We start from the raw sequence: 23,687 nt of genomic DNA on the forward strand, positions 1-23,687 counted from the left end.
CAGGTGCTTGCCATTGATTTATATGTAGGTAAATTGTAACACAAACATAGACATATTCGCAATCCCGCCTGATCGTACCGATGGTACATATGTCGTCGCAGTGTTGGTGACCAAGGTTGGCCGAAAAATTTTCTCGCACTGAGTGGCTCGGCTACAATAATTTATTAACAACAAATTTATTTTTTATAATGTTAGTAATTTGACAAGTGTTTACATTGTGCAGTGTCACTACGTCCCAATTTTGATATATTGTGGCGTTGTGTTGCCTTACAAGAGCGTGAGGAAAAGCTGTTACACAAGCGGCTACGCATGAAATCCAGCAATTCCAAAAAATATACTAGCTGTATATACCGTATAACAGTCACGCTATGTATTTTTGAAAATTTACTATGCTAAAGGTGATAAACTAGAATAAGCCCTGTCATTTGTTCTACATTAGTAGCCTAAAGTTGAAAATATTTCAAACAAGTTTTTATTCGGATGAATGTTTTATAGTCGGTCTCTCTAAGCCTTCTGGTGCTAGTGCTGGACCTATTTTGTGATCTATAAAGTTTTACAGCAACTGTTACAATTTTTACATGCTAATCCTTTAGCTATTGCAACACTTAATCTCATTAGTCGGTTGCATAACTAAGTGCGAATTTCGAGGCATATAGACGGGCGGTGCAGATGATGTCTGAAGCTCATTTTTAACGCCGTAATATTGAAGCGTTGTAGATGAACTAAATATTTTTTCTCGTTATGCAAAGGCTACTGTAAAAGTAGATAGAATGTGATATCATGCTACTGCTACGAGGGCAGTGGCATGACATCACAAATGAAATTAGGTAAAGGCTGATGAAAGATAATCCACAATCTAGCATAAAATATGTGTCACATCGTAGTAATCGAAGTGGAAACTCTTGAAGCAATATGTATCCAAGCCAGCATCTAGGCTTCAAGTTAAGTTTTTTAAATGATGGTATTTTGCAAACTTCTTTCAATTGTGTTCCTGTAAGCAGACTACACAGCTTTGTTCCATTGGCTAGCATAAACTGCAAGGAACTTTTTTGTTGTTAGTTAATCTGGTCGATCTTAAGATTTTATTAGCATATATGTTGTACAAACAATAATGTTGAACAGTTTAACTACCAAGTAAACTGTTTTACAGTATATATGCTTTAATGCCATTTAGATTAAAAAATTTAATTATTTGTCCTGACACATAGGCTACATTAATATATTCAACCTAGAGTTCAATGAGTTCTATGAACAAAGCTTTGCATGCTTTAAGTTCTCTATTAGATGTAATCGCAGCTAATTACCTATACATGCTGTGTACTTGCTGCATAAGTATTTACAGTGTTCCTGTTCTGGGAAACTTGGATGTGTCAAATTCTCACAACATAAATGTAGGATGCAGAGCGGCATGCCTGTCGATGTAAAAACTGACATAATGAGTCAGCTGACTGATATTACCAGATTGTTCTCAAGAACCGAGGTCTCCAATCACGCTTCTTATGATTCGTGCTGGGTTATCATTGACAATGACGTCTATGATGTCACAACATTCTTAAAACAAGTATGTAAAAGACTTACATTCATTGTGTAGGGCTGTATTGGATGTAGTTTACAAACTTGTAGAAAACATTCAACATCAGCTGGATATCTTTGTATTTGTTAGTTTCGTTTGAAGTATCATCCACCATTGTGCCTAGTTTTTCCCTAAGTAAATTATTGTACACAGCATCCAGGAGGAGACGAGATATTGCTGGAGCATGCAGGTAGTGACTGCACAACAGCATTTCAAGAGAAGGGTCATTCAGCAGGTGCTGTCAAACTGCTGGCAAAGTACAAAATAGGCGTGTTACGAGAGGTGGGTTAAAGCATTGCAGCCTTTTCCAGCCTAGGTTTTTGCCAAGTTGTTTTTTGTGAGAAATCTCTATTTTACGTTGAATTTTGTGGGAATCTTACAGGAGGAGATGATCTAGTGCATATTTATCATATTAGGAGTTTCTATACCTGCAGCAAGGCAGCTATCACCGAGGAAGGTGCCTCAGTTGCTCTTTGCTCTTGTGCAACCATCCTTTGTGCTATGCAAACTGCTCTATAATCAACCCGTGATTTATTCATTATTTATATTTTTTCTATTCAACTTTGTTGTGATATATTATTTTTGTGAAGCTCGGTATTATTTTATATATTATTATATATGCGCTATTGAAGACTTCTCTAACTAAACTCACCCATATCTTTTCAGTCTTAACCACATGATGTTTTTGTTGCCATAGTTTATATCGTTAGTTGACAATCATGTTTTCCTCATGTCCACACTCAACCTACATTCATTTCTGCTGACAATATTTTTAACTGCCAAAGCTTCTATTTGAAGGCCACTTCTCAGTATTAACTCCACCTTGTAATGCATTCCATCTTCATGTTTTTAGTGATCTACCGATTGCTTATAATTATGTTTCTTGCACAATCAGTGTATTTGCGCATGAGCATAACTTGATGGTATGCATATTTTAACATACTGCACTTTAATATTTGTGCAGATGAATATAACATTCTAAACAATGCGCTCATGACGTAGTGCTCTTGCAGAATGCATTCATCTGTTTATTAACTATTATATTTATCATTGTCCAGTTTTATAATATCTCGAGTCCCTTTTGTTGTTTTGTTTACACAGTTTACTTTGCAGAATAAAGCTCAATACTTTATATATGGTCTTTGCCAAGATAAACAATTGCTCTTGCCTAGCATTAAACTGTGTTTGCTCCTGCATTGCCTATATAATCACTAATCTAGTTGTTACACTCGCAGTGCGTGATTAAAGTCAGATCCATTGATGTATCTATGTACAAAATATTCAAAAATGTATTAGACGATATCTCTTTCATGAACTTGAGTTACAGCAGTAGGGTATTATTAATGACAAATGGTAACTCATTAGCACCTTCGGCTGACTAATGAGTTACTAACAAAGCATCTCCAAACCAGAGTTTGGCTGAAAATCCTAACTAAATCGCTAAATTGGTTTGGATTGATTTGAATAAGCGATGCGCCATAAAAAGTTTTATTGAAAGTATTTACTGATATCCCAGACAGATCTTAACCCGCCCATTTTTATTCCCAGATGACAGCTCTGTGCATGCACCTTCATGCATTAGGAGGCCTTTCTCCTACGCCCATGCATCTTGTGGCGCAGTATAGTTATGAATATATATGTGAGGAGTGAGCCAATAACAGTAATATAAACTGTGTAAACTGTGTTTTCATCTGGCATGAAGCATTTATTAATAGAGTGGCTGTCTTTTGTTAGCGAAGCCTACAAGAAAAAACAATAGTGTTAAACTTATCCGTTTAGATATCAGACTGTACTATGTTATGTGAAAGTGGTAGAATAACTATGATAGGCTGTACGGTGATATGTAAAAATGACACACACCTAACTATGATAGGCTGTACGGTGATATGTAAAAATGACACACACCTAACTATGATAGGCTGTACTGCGGTATGTAAAAGTGACACATACAGAACTATAATAGGCTGTATTGTGTTATGTAAAAGTGACACATACCTAACTATGATAGGCTGTACTGTGTTATGTAAAGTGACACATACCTAACTATGATAGGCTATACTGTGTTATGTAAAAAGTGACACATACCTATGCTGTACCATGTTATGTGAAAGATAATATAACTAACATAAGTATGATCGTGTCACCAATGCAAGATACAAACCATTAAGAAGCTGGGATTCTTTATATTTCTCCAACTAAAGGAGGGAACACTCCATTCCTCCACTCCATTCTCACGATGGTGCATACAGAAGAAGTGGGTGTGCCCGCTTATAATTAGCCTCGGATTAACGGCATCAGTCAGCTGTAGAATACAGAATAGCTTGCTTTACCTTGCGTATAAGTACACTTTCACAAACGGATCACAACTATGCATCTATAAATACAGTCTTACATATAACGTATGCAAAAGGAAGTGACTCCAAAAGACGGTTGTATGGTGAATGGCAAAGTACATATGAGAAACGAGTCAATTGCTTGCAATTGAACTTCTATAGTTGTAACAATTTAGTTATACATGTAGGTGAGGAAGGGGGAAAAAGCTGATTATGATCCAAGATGTAGTGCTATATAAAAGATTGGAATGAGCATTGATAGTCACCATATAGTTCAGGTAGCTCTTACCTGTTTTCGTGAAAAAGCATACCTGCTGAGAAGCTAGCTTAGACAGACAATCAAATCCCTCTCGAAATGGCACGCGTTTGATATCATCTGGTGTCGAATCAGGGCCGGTACAAGCGCTGTCTGATTCTCTGTACATTGGAAAATGCTGTAATAACAACTTGTCTATTATAATAGCAGATGATTTAGGCAATGTCGATAAATTACAGAGAATATAAACTGATATCCGGACTATGTTTGCGCAGACATTGATAGTTTATGTACACCATCTTTAAGTCTTATCCTTAACCTTTTAACGTGAAAGGTTACACATATATTAGTAGCGATGGTATATCAACTCTAGTAATATAGAACGCATTTAGTAATGATTAGACACAGCAAAGCCTGAGATTTCTTTCATTTGCTATCAGATAGCCTGCAGAAGGATGTTCAATAGGCCTATTCTCAGAAATCAGATGAAGTTTTGAGACCAAGTATTTTTAGTGACTTGGGTAAGGCATGGATCGTATGCGTGTGAGGATTGGATAAACTCAGCCAAAATGTGTGAAAAATGCATAAGGTTTACGCCGACTAACGGACGCACAAGATAACAATGTGGGCTTTATTAATATTGATGATATATCACCTGTGGTAATGTAAAACGCATTTAGGAGTGAGATAGAGTGTGTACGCAAGTATTGTTATATAATGACAGTAACATAGGTTAAATATAGAAGTGTTGCTATATATCATGCAGTAACACAAGATACATATAAGAGGCTTTATATCATGCAGTAATATAAGATTTATATAGGAGGCTTTATATCACGCAGTAATATAAGATTTACATAGGAGGTTTTATGTCACGCAGTAATATAAGATACATATAGGAGGCTTTATGTCATGCAGTAATATAAGATACATATAGTAGGTTTTATGTCATTCAGTAATATAAGATACATATAGTAGGCTTTATATCATGCGGTAATATGAGATACATATAGTATGCTTTATGTCATGCAGTAATATGAGATACATATAGTATGCTTTATGTCATGCAGTGATATAAGATACATATAGGAGGTTTTATGTCACGCAGTAATATAAGATCTATATAGGAGGCTTTATGTCATGCAGTAATATAAGATACACATAGGAGGCTTTATGTCATGCAGTAATATAAGATACATATAGTAGGCTTTATGTCATTCAGTAATATAAGATACATATAGTAGGCTTTATATCATGCGGTAATATGAGATACATATAGTATGCTTTATGTCATGCAGTAATATGAGATGCATATAGTATGCTTTATGTCATGCAGTAATATAAGATACATATAGAAAGCTTTATATCATGCAGTAATATAAGATACATATAGTATGCTTTATGTCATGCAGTAATATAAGATACATATAGAAGGCTTTATAACACACAGTAATATAAGATACATTAAGAGGCTTTATGTTATGCAGTAATATAAGATACATATAGTAGGCTTTATTTCATGCAGTAATATAAGATACGTATAGTGTGCTTTATGTCATGCAGTAATATAAGATACATATAGAAGGCTTTATATCATGCAGTAATATAAGATACATTAAGAGGCTTTATATCATACAATAATATAAGATTTATATAGGAGGCTTTATGTCATAGTGTAATATAGATAGATATAGTGTTCTTAGTTGTTACCTGTAGTAATATAGGTTGAACATAGGAATTTTGCTTTTTGTATTTCCGACAGACATCGTCTTTCCAGCTATTCTATATAAGTTAGAAAATAAAACAAATGGACAGGAATGTGATAAAACATCAATGGTTCTCTGGCTTCAGAGTAGCCTTTCCTTATAAGGTAAGACAGTCTTACTATAGCCCGAGGTCAACAGAAAAAGACAAGTACTCATAAAGTTGAGAGATGTTTTCTCAAAAAGATAGCTACCATGATTTATACAAGCTCTGCTCACATTTGATGCAAGTTATACCGCAGTAAACCCGGCATTGCTCAAAATCTCTTTCATTTTCAACGCAAGTTACTACACCGCTTTCACAACAACAATTCATAAACACGTTCATTGAAGATAATTGTCCTTGATGCATGTGAAGGTGTATTTTTGAGTTTTTAATCTGATAGGTCGTGGCCTATATACGTATAGGAAAAACAGAGCAGACCACCAGAGCTCCATGCAATACTTATGGCTTATTTAATGTGAAAAAAGCAGACCCACTTTAATCAATGCCATGCTGAATTGGCAATTCTAGAACTTTCAACATTTTTCTCGTGCAAAAACACTTTAACGTTATGAAACACCGCTCTTGTTATAGTACAGATTATTCTGCAATCTTGGGAGGCAGTCAATTAGCGCAAGAAGTAGAGTATTTGTGATACCAAGCTGGACATCATGAGTTCAACACATGTATAAAGCAATCTATGAAGCAATTTAATTACCTTCTACAATATATTATTTCTTTGGTGGAATAGTTTCAACCATGATTGCAAGACCAGATTTTTATAAGTATATGTATATAAATAGAGCAGAGAGCTACTAGCTTGTCATGCCTAATAAAAAGCTGGAATACATTGTGAATGTACCTTTGCGCAGGTGAGCTCAGTAGAAATAAGGGACAAATCACGTCTAGCCTGTGAGCACATGTTACAATCATCTCCTTCAAAAGCCATGCTATTCACCGTAACAAAGATTATATCCTTGTGTCTCAGTAGCCGCACAGAGTCTGAAGAATTGACAGCATTCACGAATCTTTCTCGTCTGTGTGGGCTTATCCTGACAAAAAGGATAGACAATCATAGATTATACAAAATCGATAAGATGAGAAATATGATATACAAGAGTGTAGAGCATAATTAATGCTATATCATAGACATATTTCAAAAGATCTGCAATTGTATTCTACGCTATGTATACACAGGGAAAGCCAATAGAAATACAGTCTGACAGTGCAAACAAAGCAGTAGATGTCATAAGAATATAGCCAGTATAACAATGCACAATAGACTTGAATAATATTAACAAACAGAGTACTCTGATAATATAGACATACGCAGTGAACTATAATAATATAGACATACGCAGTGTACTCTGATAATATAGACATTGACAGTGTACTCGATAACGTAGACATTGACAGTGTACTCTTATAAAATAGACATACGCAGTGTACTCTGATAATATAGACATTGACAGTGTATTCTGATAATATAGACAGTGTACTCTGATAATATAGACAGTGTACTCTGATAATATAGACAGTGTACTCTGATAATATAGACATACGCAGTGTACTCTGATAATATAGACACTGACAGTGTATTCTGATAATATAGACAGTGTACTCTTGTAATATAGACATACGCAGTGTACTCTGATAATATAGACAGTGTACTCTGATAATACAGACAGTGTATTCTGATAATATAGACAGTGTACTCTGATAATATAGACATTGACAGTGCATTCTGATAATATAGACAGTGTACTCTTGTAATATAGACATACGCAGTGGACTCTGATAATATAGACATACACAATAGGTTCTGATGTCATCGACTGTAAGGGCACCAACGTAATAAAACAAAGAAAGAAATTGCCAGCTTACATATAATGGAAGCCGATATCATGGTTTCCTATAATAGACACCAATCGCACTGATTCAGAATGGTGAAACATTTTATGAAATCTCCGAACATCCTCCTTAAAAGCTGCATCGCTGCTCCATTTCCCGTCGTCAAACAGGTCACCTAACGATGAAAAAAAAAACAATGAGATGTTTTACGGCCATACATGTCCCCTAAGCAATGAAAATTAAGATAATGTATAAGATATATATAATACAAAATATAACGAGTGCAGGTAATTCACATACCTAGATAAAGATCACATAAATTATAGCACATATATAACACTATATATAACGAGTGCAAGTAATTCACATACCTAGATTAAGATCACATATAGCTTATATATATATATATAACACTATATATAACGAGTGCAGGTAATTCACACACCTAGATAAAGATCACATATAGCATATATATATATAACACTATATATAACGAGTGCAGGTAATTCACATACCTAGATTAAGATCACATACATTATAGCATATATATAACACTATATATAACAAGTGCAGGTAATTCACATACCTAGGATAAAAACTATCTCAGGATTGTGCAACTGTAAACTGGTCTGAAATGCTCTCTGCATCTGCCACTCCCTATAAGACAAAGAACCTCAATATTATAAGGTAATAAATAGTGTGAATTGGTTTATAAAAAGAGGTCTATTACAAGTAGGAGCTCACAAGGTTTTACAGAATTTAGAAAAAGTAAATGCTAGTAAGTAATCATTGTTTATGTTAATCTATAATGAACTTAGTATTAAACTGTCATAAGGTAGAACATCGATGTAATTATTTCATGAAATGAGAATCGAAAAGTAAGCCTACCTTCTGAGTCTGTCCCACCAGTGCCCGGTAGGACCAAGGAGATGAGTATCAGCGATAAACATTGCTCTAACTTCATCAGTTGTCTCGTAAGGCGATGTTGGCCAACTGCACTGAGACAAAACCATATAGTAGACTAGGAATTCATTGTATAATAAGGTTGTCAGGATGATGGCTGTGATCTGCTTCAACCGCCTTCTGACAAAGCTTCCCATATCAAATCTAAAAATTAATTATATAGTTTAAAAACTACATTGACATAGAAAATATTTTTTAATTTTGACTCCCTGCTGGTCAAGTCGAATCAGAGCGAGCTGTGTGATACCAAAAATATTCTGCTTGAATGATTGCGTTGGCGCTTTCATGTAACAGTGACGGCTTTATATGTAAAACTCATTAATAAAAGATGCTAATAATTTACATAAAAACAAAATAAATTTAATGTGTAGTCATTGCTTATCTATTATTTCTATTATATAGTTAATTTGTATATACCTAAAACACACTGAATCATAGGCAATAAGCTCTAGAAATCTTAATAGTGCCGGTGCATTTATGCATCTACATATATAAAAAACCCGAAGAGGTCACAGGGGCAAATATCAGAGGTCAATTGATGAGAAGCTTCAACAAAATCATAACAACAATTACTTTTATTTTTCTCTCAGCGGTAAAAGTTCAATTCTCATTGCTGTGGCTGTGTTAGTTTAACTTATATGAGAGAAAAAATCTGTTTCGAAATGAAGAGCTCAACACATTTTTTAAGGAAGACAATGTGACAAACTTGTGTTATGTGCCTACAACACCTGGCTAAGCACCTATAGGCAATAATCTCGTATGTTTTGTCAATTTTAGAAAATAATTTGACGAAACAACATCTCAAACATGCCTAAACGCAAAACTTTAACTTAAAAAAGTTTGACAATCCACAATGGTGCAACTTCAAAACATATTATACTTCTAATTCAATGCTGTTGCCATAGTTTTTATAATTTCACTGTTGGGTGATTATATTGCGATTTCGAAATTGTGAGACAACTACCACCTAACACAAGTTCGCAGCTAAACATTTCAAATGATCTCAGCTAATTACAATCGTTAAATTAACCCTTCTCCATGCAGTTAAATAATTAAAACTTAGTAAATTGCCTAAAGCAGCCCGCTACAGCATAAGAAGTTGTAATTTTTGAAGTTTTAGCACGGAAAATATACTGAAGTTGTACAGGTAAGTATGATATGAAAGTTTATAGTATCAACATCAGGCCACTACTTAGTATTTTAAATGATATACAGCCCCCCCCCCATATGGGGGGGGGGGGGGAGAAGGCTGTATATCATTGGTATTTTTCTGTTTCCTACCATGCCTATGTTTAAACAAATAACTTTATAGCAAATTAAAAACCATTATTGTCAACAAGTGCATAGTAAAAACACAAATTAAAATCATTTAAGAATTGGCATTCACTAAAAACTAGTGGCTAGGACACTGAACAATGTGCCAAAATAGTGTTTTGCAATGCAATAAAATGCTATGCTTTTCTTCAATTTTAGAACTGTGCAATGTCATACAGATATTATTGTTTCTCTTACTGTGGATTGAGCAATAAATGATTTTTAAAACCCGTGTTGGAAGGCAGTGGTGCAATTTTGGATATGTATACTGTAGTATATTTTTAGAAATAAGAACTGCAAAACTGAAAATATTTACTCACGAAACAGAGGTCTACTCGAGGGCCTAATTTTAATATTTTATATGCCGTGCTACGTGTATGCAATGATTTACAGCCCCCCATGGGGGCTGTATATCATTGGCATACCTGCCAACTCTCACGCTTTGGGCGTGAGACTCACGCAATCACCCCAAAGAAAAAATGAAAATGCGTGAGAAATGCGTGAGTTTTTTGCCCCAATTTCCACAATTTTTTATATACTATCATTGATACATCAATTGCCCCAAAACCAAATCTCACGCATTGCCCCACTCTTGGGTTGGCAGGTCTGATCACTGGTGTATGTGGTTGATTGGTTATCAATATTACTACAAACTGTCAATATATAAACCATAACTTTTAACCTAGGTATTTACGAACCATTAATAGCTAATTTACTATTTTTTGAGGAGCCCGATGAGTTTAATAGCCATTATTACGCATCAAACCGAAACTGATATCCGCGTAAGCCTGTGACCTAAACTCAGTGGCGAGTTTTACTTCAACCTATTTGACACCAATCCTATTTGACACTCCGAATCTAGCCATTAATAAGCTAGCTAAAAGCTTAGCTAAATAAATTTAAAAAAAAACTGAGGCTAATATCGAAGTAAGATACAAACTCTTTTCAATGACCGATTTAACCACGCCCATATTTAAGGCTATTGCTGTTCTTTTGTCATTTTTTTCGGGCGACACAATAGCTCCTCTGTAAGTTTTTTAGTAGTTTACGCATGCGTCAGCATTTTTCCCGCGCATTCAAATTCATTGTTGTATTCACCGGCTCTGGGCATCTAGTAACGGGAGGTTTCATCCAGCAGGTTACACGTAGTAAGTACTAAAGTTTTTTTAGGGCGTCGTGTTGCATGTATGTTTTACGGTATATTAAAAAGTTTGTTTGCATGGTTTACTCCTGTGGCTAGTATTTAACATTAGTGGTGATAGGTTGGTATCGAACGTCACAATTTAACACACTTACGGTATTTGGTTTTAATATGTAGTAATGTGGTTAAATAGTACGATCCGAGTGCATAGTAACTGTTGTGGGTGTGGTTACGAGTTGGTGATACGCCTTTCCTTCGAGTGGCAGACCGTTGCAGAAAATGTTGAAAAGACTATAATCCCAAATCCGTTATTACGTAATGACCAACAGATAACCACTACGTATTAGATAGACCTTTGAAAACCATATTTCGCTCATCAGTGGTATGTTGTTGTTATTGTTGTTGCAGTGATAAACGCAAGAATACCAAAACTAGTGTTGAACACAAGTCTACAATTGCAGTTGTAATAAAACGTCACTTTTTTGTGTTTTTTACCATAGCATCGACAAAGGAAGTATTTTGATACCAAGTTTGTTTATTAAGCAAACAGTCGGTCATCTGCTGGTTATGGTAATAACAATAGAAGTTGATTATGACTGTGCGACATCGACTAATTTTGTTTCATAAAATGTTGACCTTTGTGAGAACTGCATCCAAACTCAAGATGAAGATTTGCATTTAGCAGTCATTCATTGATATACGAAGAAAGAACTTATAACTATGTTTTACCATGTTAATGCTAACATTTGAACAAATTGCTTACTATATAAACTAAATCTATAGTTGGACAATTTAATTCTTGCCTTCAGCCACGCGTGTATAAATGCCGCATTATGATAGTTTATTGAGAATAAAAGCTAATTCAATTAAAAAAGGGTTAAGGGTAAATACAATCAATTGAAAGAAAAGCAATTGCAGGTTATGTTGAGTTGCCGGACCAAATGTTATATTTTTATAACTTGTCAATAGTTGTTAATTCTTTGAAGACCAAAGTAAGGTGGCAACTCAGTAAGTTTTAGATAGTGAATTATTTTTTTTAGTTCTTGTTGGAAGCACCTTGGACCAGAATCTACAAAAATATTCTCTGGATGGCTGTTGATGATGGCCGGAAGTTGTCGTCTCGTCCCCTCAGAAATTGAATTTCTTGCAGAAAAGCAGATGGTTTCCATCATTCCTAAGTTCACACAAAACCATGTTATCTATCTTATATTGGTTAGTTTTACTTGACGCACTTTTGACACTAAAAATTCGTTGGCTTCTATAAAAGGTACAATGTTTGTTTAGAAATATTTTTAGCGAAAGTTACTGATTTAATGTGTAGTGATGTTAATTAACATTTGACGGACCTGCAGTTGCCCCATTTTCCTTTAGGTAGCTGTTAAAGCCTTAAAACAGTCGGTAGTGTACCTCAAATTTGGGTATTGTATTTATTGATAATATCTAGTCAACGCTTTAATGACCTAGAAGTGTGGCAACATAGAAGTGTGGCAGCGTAGGTGTATCGATTATTGATATTCTGATGGTCTGTAGGGCAACATTGGACCATTCACTTCTGGTTTGCCAGTAGAAGTTCCCCTGTGGCTTGCTGTTAATCTTCGGCAGCAGCTCAAGTGTGACATCATTCTGCCAGATTGGCTGTCTATAGGTGTGTAGCCCTCTATCTTTTGTCTCTATTTAGCTTAGCTCCTTTGCTTTTGTGTTTGGTTGCGCGCAACAGGCCACCATCACCTGGTGCCAGTTGGTGCCTGCTTATGGCCTTGTCAAGCACAAATTGGTATCAGGCGATGGCGACTAAATGCACATCTTCATCATCTCTTCCACACATTTGTCTCCGAGAATGGAGATTAGCTGTGGCTCGTTTCCTTGCTTTAGATGGTACTTGCTTGTACCCGTGTGCTAGCACCAGATAAATCAAGGTATCGGGCACCAGCAGATACCAGTGTTTCGGGGGTTGTCAGCTCTGAGCAATACGCATTGATCACAAGGGGAGGTGGTATTACTTTGCGCGTGGTTAATTCTCACATGCACAAATGAATACCATTTCCCCTCATTATCTCCAGACCTTACAATTTATTTTTGTATGTCCTCCATCGATGCCTTTCAACATCCATCTCTGTGACACAAAGACTTGTGGTAGGCAATAGTATCTATTAAGTAGATTTATGCTTCTCTATTTACTCGAGTATTTTCCATTTGCTTATATAACATTTCATGCATGAATATTACCTTGCGTGAGTGTATTTGCTTAATTGATAATTGCTACTGCATTCAGTGCAATAGTTGTGCCAATCGTAAGGAAACTGACAAATGCACAACATACAACATGTATCTTATTGCTAGTTGACCCGAAGTTTGCCCCAAATGGCTTGTACTCTACACAAAAGGATAGCAATAAAATTCATAGGTTTTTAGAGTAGACTCGGCATATCAAGAGGAAACTTTACTTTTTGAATAATCAACTCCTCTACATGTGTTTTTCAGGCATCCAACTTTAACAAGTGTGCATCACAATACTGTAGCTTGTGAGCATTTTGTAGTTTTATGGTAATGTGCTCTATGCGCACCACTATTCATAACATGTTGTCATGGCACCCATATGTACATTTAGGTCCACCCATATGTAGGTCTGCCCATTTAGAGCTAAAGAGAGAGGAGACAACTAGCAATGCAGATTACTAATTGTAGAGTCGCTTGAGCAGAAAAAGGCTGCAGAGGCTGAATCTCAGTTCTTCACCCCTCCACCTCACAGCCACTACATGGAGATGAGCAAACTGTTGCTACAATAGTAAGTTGTCTGTCTATAATACATCTCATTCATGAGTTGTTCTAGAGTGTCTTTTCTTGTCATTATTTCCTCCAACCGTCGACTGGTGTTATTAAGGTACAGGGAAATGAAGAGGCTGCATAGTTTGTGTATGTGAATTGAGTTGCATTGTGGGTATGCTTTCTCCAAATAGGTTTCTTTTATTTTTGCAGTGCCGTCGACGATGTACCTAAAGCTGATGAAATCCGGACATTGGTCAAAGACATCTGGGATTTGCGCATAACAAAGTTGCGTACTAGCATGGACCAGTTTATATCTAGTGATTCCATGGTAGCTCGAGTAAACAATCTAACCGTCATGGAAATAAACTATGTGCGGGAGTTCTTGGATGCTTCCCTCTCAGTTCGACAAAAATTGAAGGCTAATAAAAACCTAAACTACAGTGTTGGAGACTCGCAGTTGCACGACTCTCGTCTAAATGATTCGAGGTTCTCTTCAAGCTCGGCTCACCTTTCATCAGACACCTTCTAGATGTATTTGCTTCCTCATTCCTTTGTGCAACAAATTTTTATTTTATATAGTATTTTACTTAATAGCATATCTTATTCAGCTGACACTTCTAGAAAGTTTGATATATTACCTTTATAAATTGGCATTTGATGATAGCACCATTGCAAGATCAATCAAAATGTATAACTAAATACAAACTTTTCACCAGCAACCTACAAAGGTGTTAGATTTGAGCTCAATTACTTACAAATTAGAGTCCTTGTGTTCACTAGAAAATCAATTCTACCATAGACGGTTGTCAAAATGCTATCGTATGTATTATTATTAGGCGTTTCTCATCGATTAGCGACCTGACAGGTGAATGTAGAACACATCAACTGCATACTGTGTATGTACCAGAGACTGAACGAAGTTGTTTTCTCAGACAATTTAAGGTTTAAAGTTGTCCTCTCTTATGAACGATTGGATTGGTTCACTCAATATGACGTTAATACCGCCAAACGTAGCGCGAGGTTCACCTGTAAAATGTCGTATTTTTATAATTTTATTGGTTTGAATTGATTCCACTCACCTTCGTCCATGTAGCGTGTAGATTGCTTCAATTGGTGTACACTCTTCGTAGATATTAGTCTTCCCTATTGTCACGTAAGGTATTTGTTCTTTTGGTTGGATTGTAGCTTTTGCTCATATAATTTTTAACTTCTTGCTATAAAAGTACCTGTTTACTTTATTTTCCATTAACTAGCTATTCTTAATTTGTCTTTTGGTCAATTTATAATAGTTTAGTAGAAAATGCAGGTGTAGTTACTAGCTGTCAGAATCTTTAGTCTGTGATGCTGGCATTCCATCGAATGTGTAATCAATCAAGAATAAACGCAGGCGTTATTAATTATGCGATGCTGGTATGTGAACCGGTGCAAAAAGAAATGGTCTATTTGTAACAAGTTGTAACAACATTCGTGATACACTCGTGATAGCATATTTTATCAAGCTGGAAGAAGACTCATGTTTTCCGTAATGTGTGAATTGCTAAGGATTTGGTTACTGAATACCTTTTTTTATAATACGGTTAATTATATCAATTTATGTTTTAGCGTTTAGCAATGGCCTTACATTCTGGATTGTTATGGTTAGCGGATGGTTTTGTTAAACATGAAAAGCTGTCAACTCCTCCTGCTGGTTTTATTGATGGAATAAATGGAAGTGGCGATGCTCGATGTCCCGCCAATGCAGGGCACAAGTTGGTATTCCGTGATGAAGCAAAAAGAGACGTACCACGGGTTCAAATAAAACGGCCAACTCGAAGCAAGGTCGCTTCACGACCACATTCAGCGAAAATTCAAAATTGTACTTGCTCATCACACGCACATAAACAGAACTTTCATATGGTGCCACCTGCTGATAAAGCACCAAGAACTGGTGCATGGAAAGCAAACGCTCGTAGAGACTATGGTGATATAAAAGAGCAAGGCAGGGCGGTTAGTAATTGTTATGAGGATCTGCCTACCCATCCCGACATGAGATATTTTGACAGACATAGCCGCTGCTATAACAACCCACATTGTGCAGATAATCTAATGCGTAACAGGCCTAGAACAGCTTGTGCTGCTGGCCGGCTGTCTCTTACGCAGTGTGAGTGCTGTGGAGAAGTTACATCTATGATGAGGTACCGCTACGCCCCAACAGGATCTGCCATGACTGAAAATATGAATTCTTGCAATAAAACTTTTCTGTATCCTGAAAAACTTCTCAGTTATGATTCATACAAGGGCCGGCGCCGACCATCTTCTGCACCGAGTCATTCTGTGAGTTTGATCTTTTAGGACTTTCCGGGTGTTTTGGTGAGCTGTAATACGTTACCTTGATGATCACCAACTGTGTAGTCAACAGTAGCCATGAAAGTAGTTGTTAGTGTTCTTACTCATTATCTCATTACATTAGTTACTATTACTAACTATTACTGTTAGTTACATTAGTTACTATTACTAACTATTACTGTTAGTTGCATTAGTTACTATTACTAACTATTACTGTTAGTTACATTAGTTACTATTACTGTTAGTTACATTAGTTACTATTACTATCTATTACTGTTAGTAACATTAGTTACTCATTACATTTGCTCAAATAAGATTTGCAGGTTTAAAACCCGCTCTCTTCTTTACTTGAATGTTGAATTCTCAAAAAAAACGACTATATGTGCAGCATCATCCGTTTGTTGCCAAGTATTTAGTTCAGTGTTGATAGTGTTGAAAAGTTTGAGCCGAGGCGATGTCGGAAGAGTGGCAAAGAATTTCTGTGCTGCCAATTTTAGTACAAAATAAAGCGTTTTTATTGCCCTGATCAGTTTTATAAATAGGGTTAATATATAGAGCCTTAATGATAAACCTGTTATCATTAACGCTCTATATTGTTGTGCTAAGGATTCCGTACCTTGACCACGCAGTGTCTTAAGATCGTATTAACATTTATACTATGTTTATACCTTGCAGACGCACAGACGAATGCCACACCACAATTATGTGAGTATAATATATGTTTATGTTAGACCCTTCTGTGTATAGTTCAATGACTATGGAAGATATTTTTGCCTTTTGAACTATTGATTAGCTTAAGTCTATATAGCATGCAATTTTATCCATTTTCGCGAAAGAATTACCTGTATGTCAAATCTTTTGTGATTAATTTTGTATTTGCCGTAATCTTTTTCAAATCAAGATATTTGTGCTTTATTCTGTCGTTTGTACAACGCTCTTTGGTCTGTTTGTTTTTTGTCAAGTTTATATTGTTGTCTGTGTGAAAAGTCTATTGAAGATGAAGTCTAAACTTTTCATGATGCATCCAATAACAATCAGCTTGTATTTATACTGGAGATCAGATGTAAACATACAAGCTGTCTTCAAACATAATTTGATAGCCTGGAACATGCTGCGGCTTGTACCATTACCATGCCGACCGTGTTTAACTCGTGTCCTTACTCGCGTGTTACGCATTTGAGTTGTAATAAAATATGCATTGGTGTTCTACTACACCCACTGTTTGTCATATGAAAATACTAGTCTATTCATGAAGGAGTAATTTAATCATTCGAGTGGTCGCGCGCGTGTCACAACACCCATGCTGATATAGAGTTCGAGCACAAAGGCTATTTGACTTAACTGTATTAGGAATTCTTTCTTCTATTCATTTGAACTGTCAGTTTTTCTGAGTGCAGCTCGTTTCAAGTGAAGTATTCTAGCATAGGAACTATTGCTTTTGCTCGTTCACTCTCTGGTCAAGGTGATGTTTGCATGCCTCAAATCAAGCAATGATCTCATTCACAATATAGAATGCCTCAGCTGACACGTAAAAGGCGCAACTGTAAAACCCAACTGCCTGTTTCACTTTTCACTCCGTATCTTGTATCTCTACTGATCACCATTTCATCAACAGACATAGACAGAACATGGTGCTAATAGTCTCAACTTATACACTGCAATGATCACTTTACCATTTTAATTGGGCTTACAGAGTCAAACAGTCTTATCTGTTGTTCTTCTGTAAGTGTAAACTATATCCCTATGTACAAGTCTTTGTTAGTGTGTTTTCACATATACCGTATACTGTGTGCCTAGGTATTGACTATTCTAGTTTCCGATTTGTCTACCCTTTGAGACGGCAGCCAAAGGGTCGGCAACCACTTTGGCAACCAAATTCTAACTCGACCATTTTAGATGAAGCTATACCTCATGTGCGAGTCTTGAAGACAGTTTAGGTGATAATGGCAGTGGTATTTATGCCCAAACATTTCCTGTGTGGCTCAAACAAGTTATCTCATTTTCTCTCATATACTCTATGTGCTGTACAGGAATCTCAAGACCGCCCTAAGTCAACTCTTTCATATCTTTATGCAGGTTGTTCGCGGAGATATTCCTCATTTCTGTAATTTTATCAAGCCATGCTCTGTGTATGATAAGCCGACAGGCGCAAAGGTTTCGAAAGACACGGATGTGTTAGATCTGCTTTCCAATGATGATTCAGCGTATACAAATCGGCATCAGGTAACTTTAAGAGTTGTGTTCCTTCATTTTTCTGGGAGCACAACTTCAACTAAACGTATTCAAATTTTTGTCAGCTCAGTTAAAATGGTTATTTGATTGTTTTAGTTTGTCAACATTTAGTTGAGTGTTCTATCGACAACAAATATCAATTGACAAAATGGAGTTTGTATACAACGCTTGCTTAAGAACATTCTAGAACATCTCTTGTTTGTCAGACTAGGCGACAGCTTCCACTGTGCAAATTCTAGCAAGCGTTGCACCAGAGCAGCTGTGTATGCCCTCACTGTACAAAATGTACACTGTATTGTACAAAAGCGCTCAGAAGAGGGCCTGTTGAAATGGCTGTATTGAGGTATAGTTGGCAGTGGACATGCTGCAAGGTAGAGCTTTTTGATATTGAAAGGATAGGTGTAGGAAATGGCGCTTGATGTATGCATTCCAAGTAGCAAATTGATGTATCGATAAGAAGAAAATAATTCAAATATTCATTACAGTCAGCCACTTGTGTGTCTATAGCTCTTACAAGCGTACTACTGTTTGCAAATGCTTTATGAAATTTATTTTTAAATTAACAATCACACTGATGAAATGTTTGTACTTCTAAAACACCTAAAACCTTGTAAAGGTTATTGTTTATTAGTGTTTCTTACTAAAACGGTTTGTAAGTTGTAAGATACTTTTATACAGCCAACTATTTAAAATTGTTAAAAAAAATTGACCAACTAAAAGCAAAGACATGCCAAATGGCACGGTTTTAGCTTGTTTGTATTTTGTCTTTACGTTTCAATAAATTAGGCATGAGAAAGGAAATACACGCAATCCTCTGGTTTGCTGTAATGACACTGATGTTACCAGTTGTTATCCTCGCTAATTGGCACATATCACCATATTACTAGCTAATTCTATATTGCTGCTCTTTATAATAGCTGTATAAAGTAGCTTTAAGAACCTTTTAGTGTAGTTGCATTGGAGTTGTCTACACAATACCATCGTCACAAGGAAGGCCCATGAGCACACAAACCGTCAGACCTCTGGCTGTACCGTTAGTTAGGAAAGTCTTTTCTAGAAGAAGCCATAATGATTTGTTAAGATTAGTACCTCAAGCTTGTTTTTTATCGTAATATCATGACGTCATCATCTTTGCTAGTTTTTTGGTGACTAGAAGTCAGATATTTTGATCATAATCACGGATGAGAACTGGAATGCAGTCATTAGCAAAATCGTTTTATAAACTAGGGAACAAAAGGTAATGTTTCATTTTTTCCCATGTTCCAGCATGCTAGTGGTTTGTCCTATCGGGGGCACACCAAACGAATGAAGCTCTTCAAATACAGACAAATTCTCTTTTCCCATGGCATGCTAAGTAGCATGGGCCTTGGGCTCAACTCTGTGTGGTTTGTGTAGCAATGGTATCAGACATTATAAGAACCTGTGACAAGTTGCCAACATGCTACATTGCAACTTGCTACATGCTCAACTCATTTTATATTTTTGCTTAGCCACCAGCTCTTAAAGTTCATCTCCTTCCATTCCGTAGTTTCTCCTACCACCCTCTAAGCCAGTGTCTCGTCTTTATGCAATTCCAAAACCAAGAAAATATTCTCTGTGCCAAGCTAAGCTATCCTTCCCTAATATTGTTGGATCAAAAGTCGAAGCAGAAAGAGAAGCAGCAAAACTGACCAAAAAATCATCTGAAACTAATTTTTCTGTGAGTTGATTACATTGATTACATTGATTGATTACGCTGATCAATTACATTGATCGATTACATTGATTTATTGTTTGCAATTTTCATGAGAAAGAGTAGTTAAGAAATGGTGTTTATATTGTTTTTTAAAAACCCTTCCGCCATGTTTTGTGTTCAGATTAACCAACATGTGCCAAATGAAGAAAAAAGGAATATTCATGAGTTAAAAGAGCATTTAATCATGGAATTGAATGATGAATTGACACAGCTGATGAAATACGCTGCCTCTAAAGTAACTCTGCCCAAGAGTGTCAGAAGTCCGCATTTGAAACGCGTTACACCGCAGAAGGAATTTGCAGAAGCTCTGCAAAAGATTGACAGGAATAATCCTAGTAATAACTTACCACTTATCACTACGAGACTCTCTCCCTTTACTACAGAAGGACGCTTGTTACAAGAACCAACCCAAACAGTGGTGACTAGTGTAGAAGGCACGACAAATCAAGTTCGGTTGAATAATGTGAAAAATAAGCCAGACCAGATCACTTTGGACAATGTGAAGGGCAATGATATTAAAAAAGATTTGACATTGCCACCGATTACCACTACATCTAGTGAGCATAAAAATTTTCCTTTGAGGTCTATTAAGCGTTCTTTGCATCCTTCAAAAGATATGCACAAAACTGTTAGCTTTAAAACAGATCTACCCAACAGTGTTTCTTCTGATCAGGGCCCATTTGATAATTTCCCCTCTTATAAATCTGGTGGTGAAACTGTGAAAAGTGCAGAGATGTTGACCGATCCGTCAAAGGTTGACCACTGGGACAAAATAAAGAACCCTGTCAATTATTTGGAAGACTTCAGGGAGTCAAATGGTGACATTCATCTAAAAAACCTGGAAAAATCGGCGAGCGACGTCAATCATCCACGTAGTTTCAGCAAACCACAGATCAACGATTTGCAAATCATGCACCCATCAGTGACCATGGAGGAACCATCCTTACAATATCAACCCATCAATCGTGTAAACTGGAACAAACACACTCCAGTTTTGGGTATGGAGTCTGGTTCATCAGATATACCTGTTTCTAATGGCAAGAAAGTTTCTTTGGAAAAGCTCGATTATTCTAAATTGCCTATGATTAGTTACGCTGCTGAAAAGCTAAGTAGTTTAGATAACCAACAAGAACCTAAAGGTAAAGATAGTGCAGGTTACCATTTACTTACCCTTTCCGATGGTGCAACCAAACAATCCTTTAACGCACCAATTTTAGAAAACGACGAGCCTAATTTTTTGAGCCATGAAGATAGATCAGGTGATAATGGCAGCAGTGTTCATGCTCAAGCACTTCCCAATCTTGCCCGAAGCTTGCAGCAAAACAAAGAAAACTCAGCAGATAGTGATCGTCGTTCATCATATAGAACTTCTCCAGATCCAAGGCGAAGGTCGAGTGGTGGTCAGTCTCTGTCATCAAACCATAGACTTTCGGATGTGAGAAAATTATCAGTGTCATCTGCAACAGTAACCTTTTTGGATGGTGTAATTAGTGAAACAGGTAAAGGCCCTGATGAAATGATAGTAACTGATGAAAATACTCGTAGTCATGATATGCCAGGAAATCAGCCATCGTCAGGTACTCTACTGGATACTGATACAGTACATCATGGCAGACGCAATTCAGTGGAGGATGATGAAAAAAGAGCATACCCTGTTCACAGTTTTCTACCAGAAGTGTCGGATAAGCAGCATGGTAAAAGTGCTAAGCTGCCTTCTAAATCGAATCTATTGGATGAGGTGGTTAAATCAAAACTAACAAATGAGGCGAATGAATCAAAACCAGTGGATGAGAAGAATAAATCAAAACCAGTAGAAAAAACGAATAAATCAAAACTAGTAGATGAGGTGAATGAATCAAAACCAGTAGATGAAATGGATGAATCAAAACCAGTAGATGAAAAGAATAAATCAAAACCATTAGATGAAATGAACACACCAAATCAAATGGATGCATTAAAAGCACAAGGTAGTTTTGATGATCTTGCACAGAAAGCACATTCAAAGATTGGAGACCTTCCTCGGGGTAATATAAAGCATACCCCAACAACCCAATCATCTTCTTTTCCTTCACCAAAGCCTTCCCCATCATCTGCTCACCCAAAAACTACAAATAGTAATGTGAGAACCTCGCTAAATAAGGTTGGACCAACCGCTGGTCCAACTGGTCCTCCGCTGTCAGAGAGTCCTGTTCAGGCATTCATCAATGAATCGAAAACAAATATTCTATCACATGACGGTCATGAGACCAACAAACCATTGAGCATGAAAACTCAGCAGGTGTGTATTTCACTTTGCTGAAATCTTGCTTTATCAGCAATAATTTATTATGAAACTACAGTCACTTCATTTTCATTAACAGTAAAATCTTGAACGCATAATTGTTGTTTATTCGCTCCAGATTCTCACTCTACTTCAAACACATACTCGATGGCTTTTCGCCATTTTAACACTTCGAAGCTTCCAAAATAATTCGGGGAGCTGTTTTTCACCTGATCTTACGCCGTAGTAAACTCGGCTACATTGTTTCACTTTGTTTTTCTGCACTTCCGGTTTATGTAGGATTACCAAATTTTTGTCGCTTTGTGCATGAGACATTTCCAGTATAATTCTTAAGTTTCGAGTTGATCGAACCGTTAGTTCTTGAGCTATCGCCAAAATGCCGACTGAGAAATGGCATTTTTTCTAATCGACCGAGAAATGAAAATTGGCTGCTGGTAGAACATTAGCTTCTAATGACACCCTGATTGAAATTCCTAGTAATGAAGAATCAACAACATGCAAAGTTAGAAAGCTTCTCCCCAACAAGAGCTTTACGCTAAAGCTTTTTCGCGTCATTGCAAATATACTCAATCTAACACACTCGGTGTACTGCAATCACTGTTTTTTCATTTACCCTTAAATTGTCACTTTTTCAAAAGGCTTGTAGAAAAATGATCAATTCTATTTGATTTCTGTTGTTTTCTTTAAGATCTCCTTTGAGATCTCCAAGCTTTGAGCTCTCCAAGCTTTGAGCTCTCCAAGCTTTGAGCTCTCCAAGCTTTGAGCTCTCCAAGCTTTAAGCTCTCCAAGCTTTGAGCTCTCCAAGCTTTAAGCTCTCCAAGCTTTGAGCTCTCCAAGCTTTGAGCTCTCCAAGCTTTGAGCTCTCCAAGCTTTGAGCTCTCCAAGCTTTGAGCTCTCCAAGCTTTGAGCTCTCCAAGCTTTGAGCTCTCCAAGCTTTAAGCTCTCCAAGCTTTAAGCTCTCCAAGCTTTGAGCTCTCCAAGCTTTGAGCTCTCCAAGCTTTGAGCTCTCCAAGCTTTGAGCTCTCCAAGCTTTGAGCTCTCCAAGCTTTGAGCTCTCCAAGCTTTGAGCTCTCCAAGCTTTGAGCTCTCCAAGCTTTGAGCTCTCCAAGCTTTGAGCTCTCCAAGCTTTGAGCTCTCCAAGCTTTGAGCTCTCCAAGCTTTGAGCTCTCCA

At 36.7% G+C, this 23,687-nt stretch overlaps 3 protein-coding genes across 4 annotated transcripts; 2 read left to right on the forward strand and 1 right to left on the reverse strand.

The window, feature by feature from the left end:
* Window positions 1–113: 113 nt before the first annotated feature.
* LOC137395549 (cytochrome b5-like) lies at window positions 114–2,699 on the forward strand. Of its 2 annotated transcripts, XM_068082238.1 has the most exons (4): window positions 114–190; window positions 1,396–1,561; window positions 1,727–1,855; window positions 1,956–2,699. In XM_068082238.1, coding segments are annotated over exons 1-4 (312 nt in total). In that variant the 5' UTR covers window positions 114–188; the 3' UTR covers window positions 1,971–2,699. The 2 variants fall into 2 exon arrangements, with proteins under 2 accessions (XP_067938339.1, XP_067938340.1); XM_068082239.1 differs by lacking the exon at window positions 114–190 and having other exon boundaries at window positions 1,076–1,561.
* A 190-nt stretch (window positions 2,700–2,889) lies between these two features.
* LOC137395439 (metallophosphoesterase 1-like) lies at window positions 2,890–10,827 on the reverse strand. Its single transcript, XM_068082229.1, has 9 exons — window positions 10,735–10,827; window positions 8,648–8,866; window positions 8,346–8,416; window positions 7,793–7,934; window positions 6,771–6,960; window positions 5,873–5,944; window positions 4,218–4,340; window positions 3,735–3,875; window positions 2,890–3,313 (listed from the first exon to the last, which is right to left on the reverse strand). The coding sequence occupies exons 2-9, from the start codon at window positions 8,857–8,859 to the stop codon at window positions 3,152–3,154; spliced, it is 1,113 nt and encodes a 370-aa protein (XP_067938330.1). The 5' UTR covers window positions 8,860–8,866; window positions 10,735–10,827; the 3' UTR covers window positions 2,890–3,151.
* Window positions 10,828–11,131: 304 nt separating this feature from the next.
* LOC137395481 (DNA replication complex GINS protein PSF2-like) lies at window positions 11,132–14,654 on the forward strand. Its single transcript, XM_068082233.1, has 5 exons — window positions 11,132–11,184; window positions 12,218–12,389; window positions 12,708–12,822; window positions 13,863–13,962; window positions 14,154–14,654. Exons 2-5 carry the CDS (start codon window positions 12,276–12,278, stop codon window positions 14,470–14,472), a joined length of 648 nt encoding a protein of 215 aa, XP_067938334.1. The 5' UTR covers window positions 11,132–11,184; window positions 12,218–12,275; the 3' UTR covers window positions 14,473–14,654.
* The last annotated feature ends 9,033 nt before the right edge of the window (window positions 14,655–23,687 follow it).

Source organism: Watersipora subatra, chromosome 1 (assembly GCF_963576615.1).
Source record: "Watersipora subatra chromosome 1, tzWatSuba1.1, whole genome shotgun sequence".
Lineage (NCBI taxonomy): Eukaryota > Metazoa > Bryozoa > Gymnolaemata > Cheilostomatida > Watersiporidae > Watersipora > Watersipora subatra.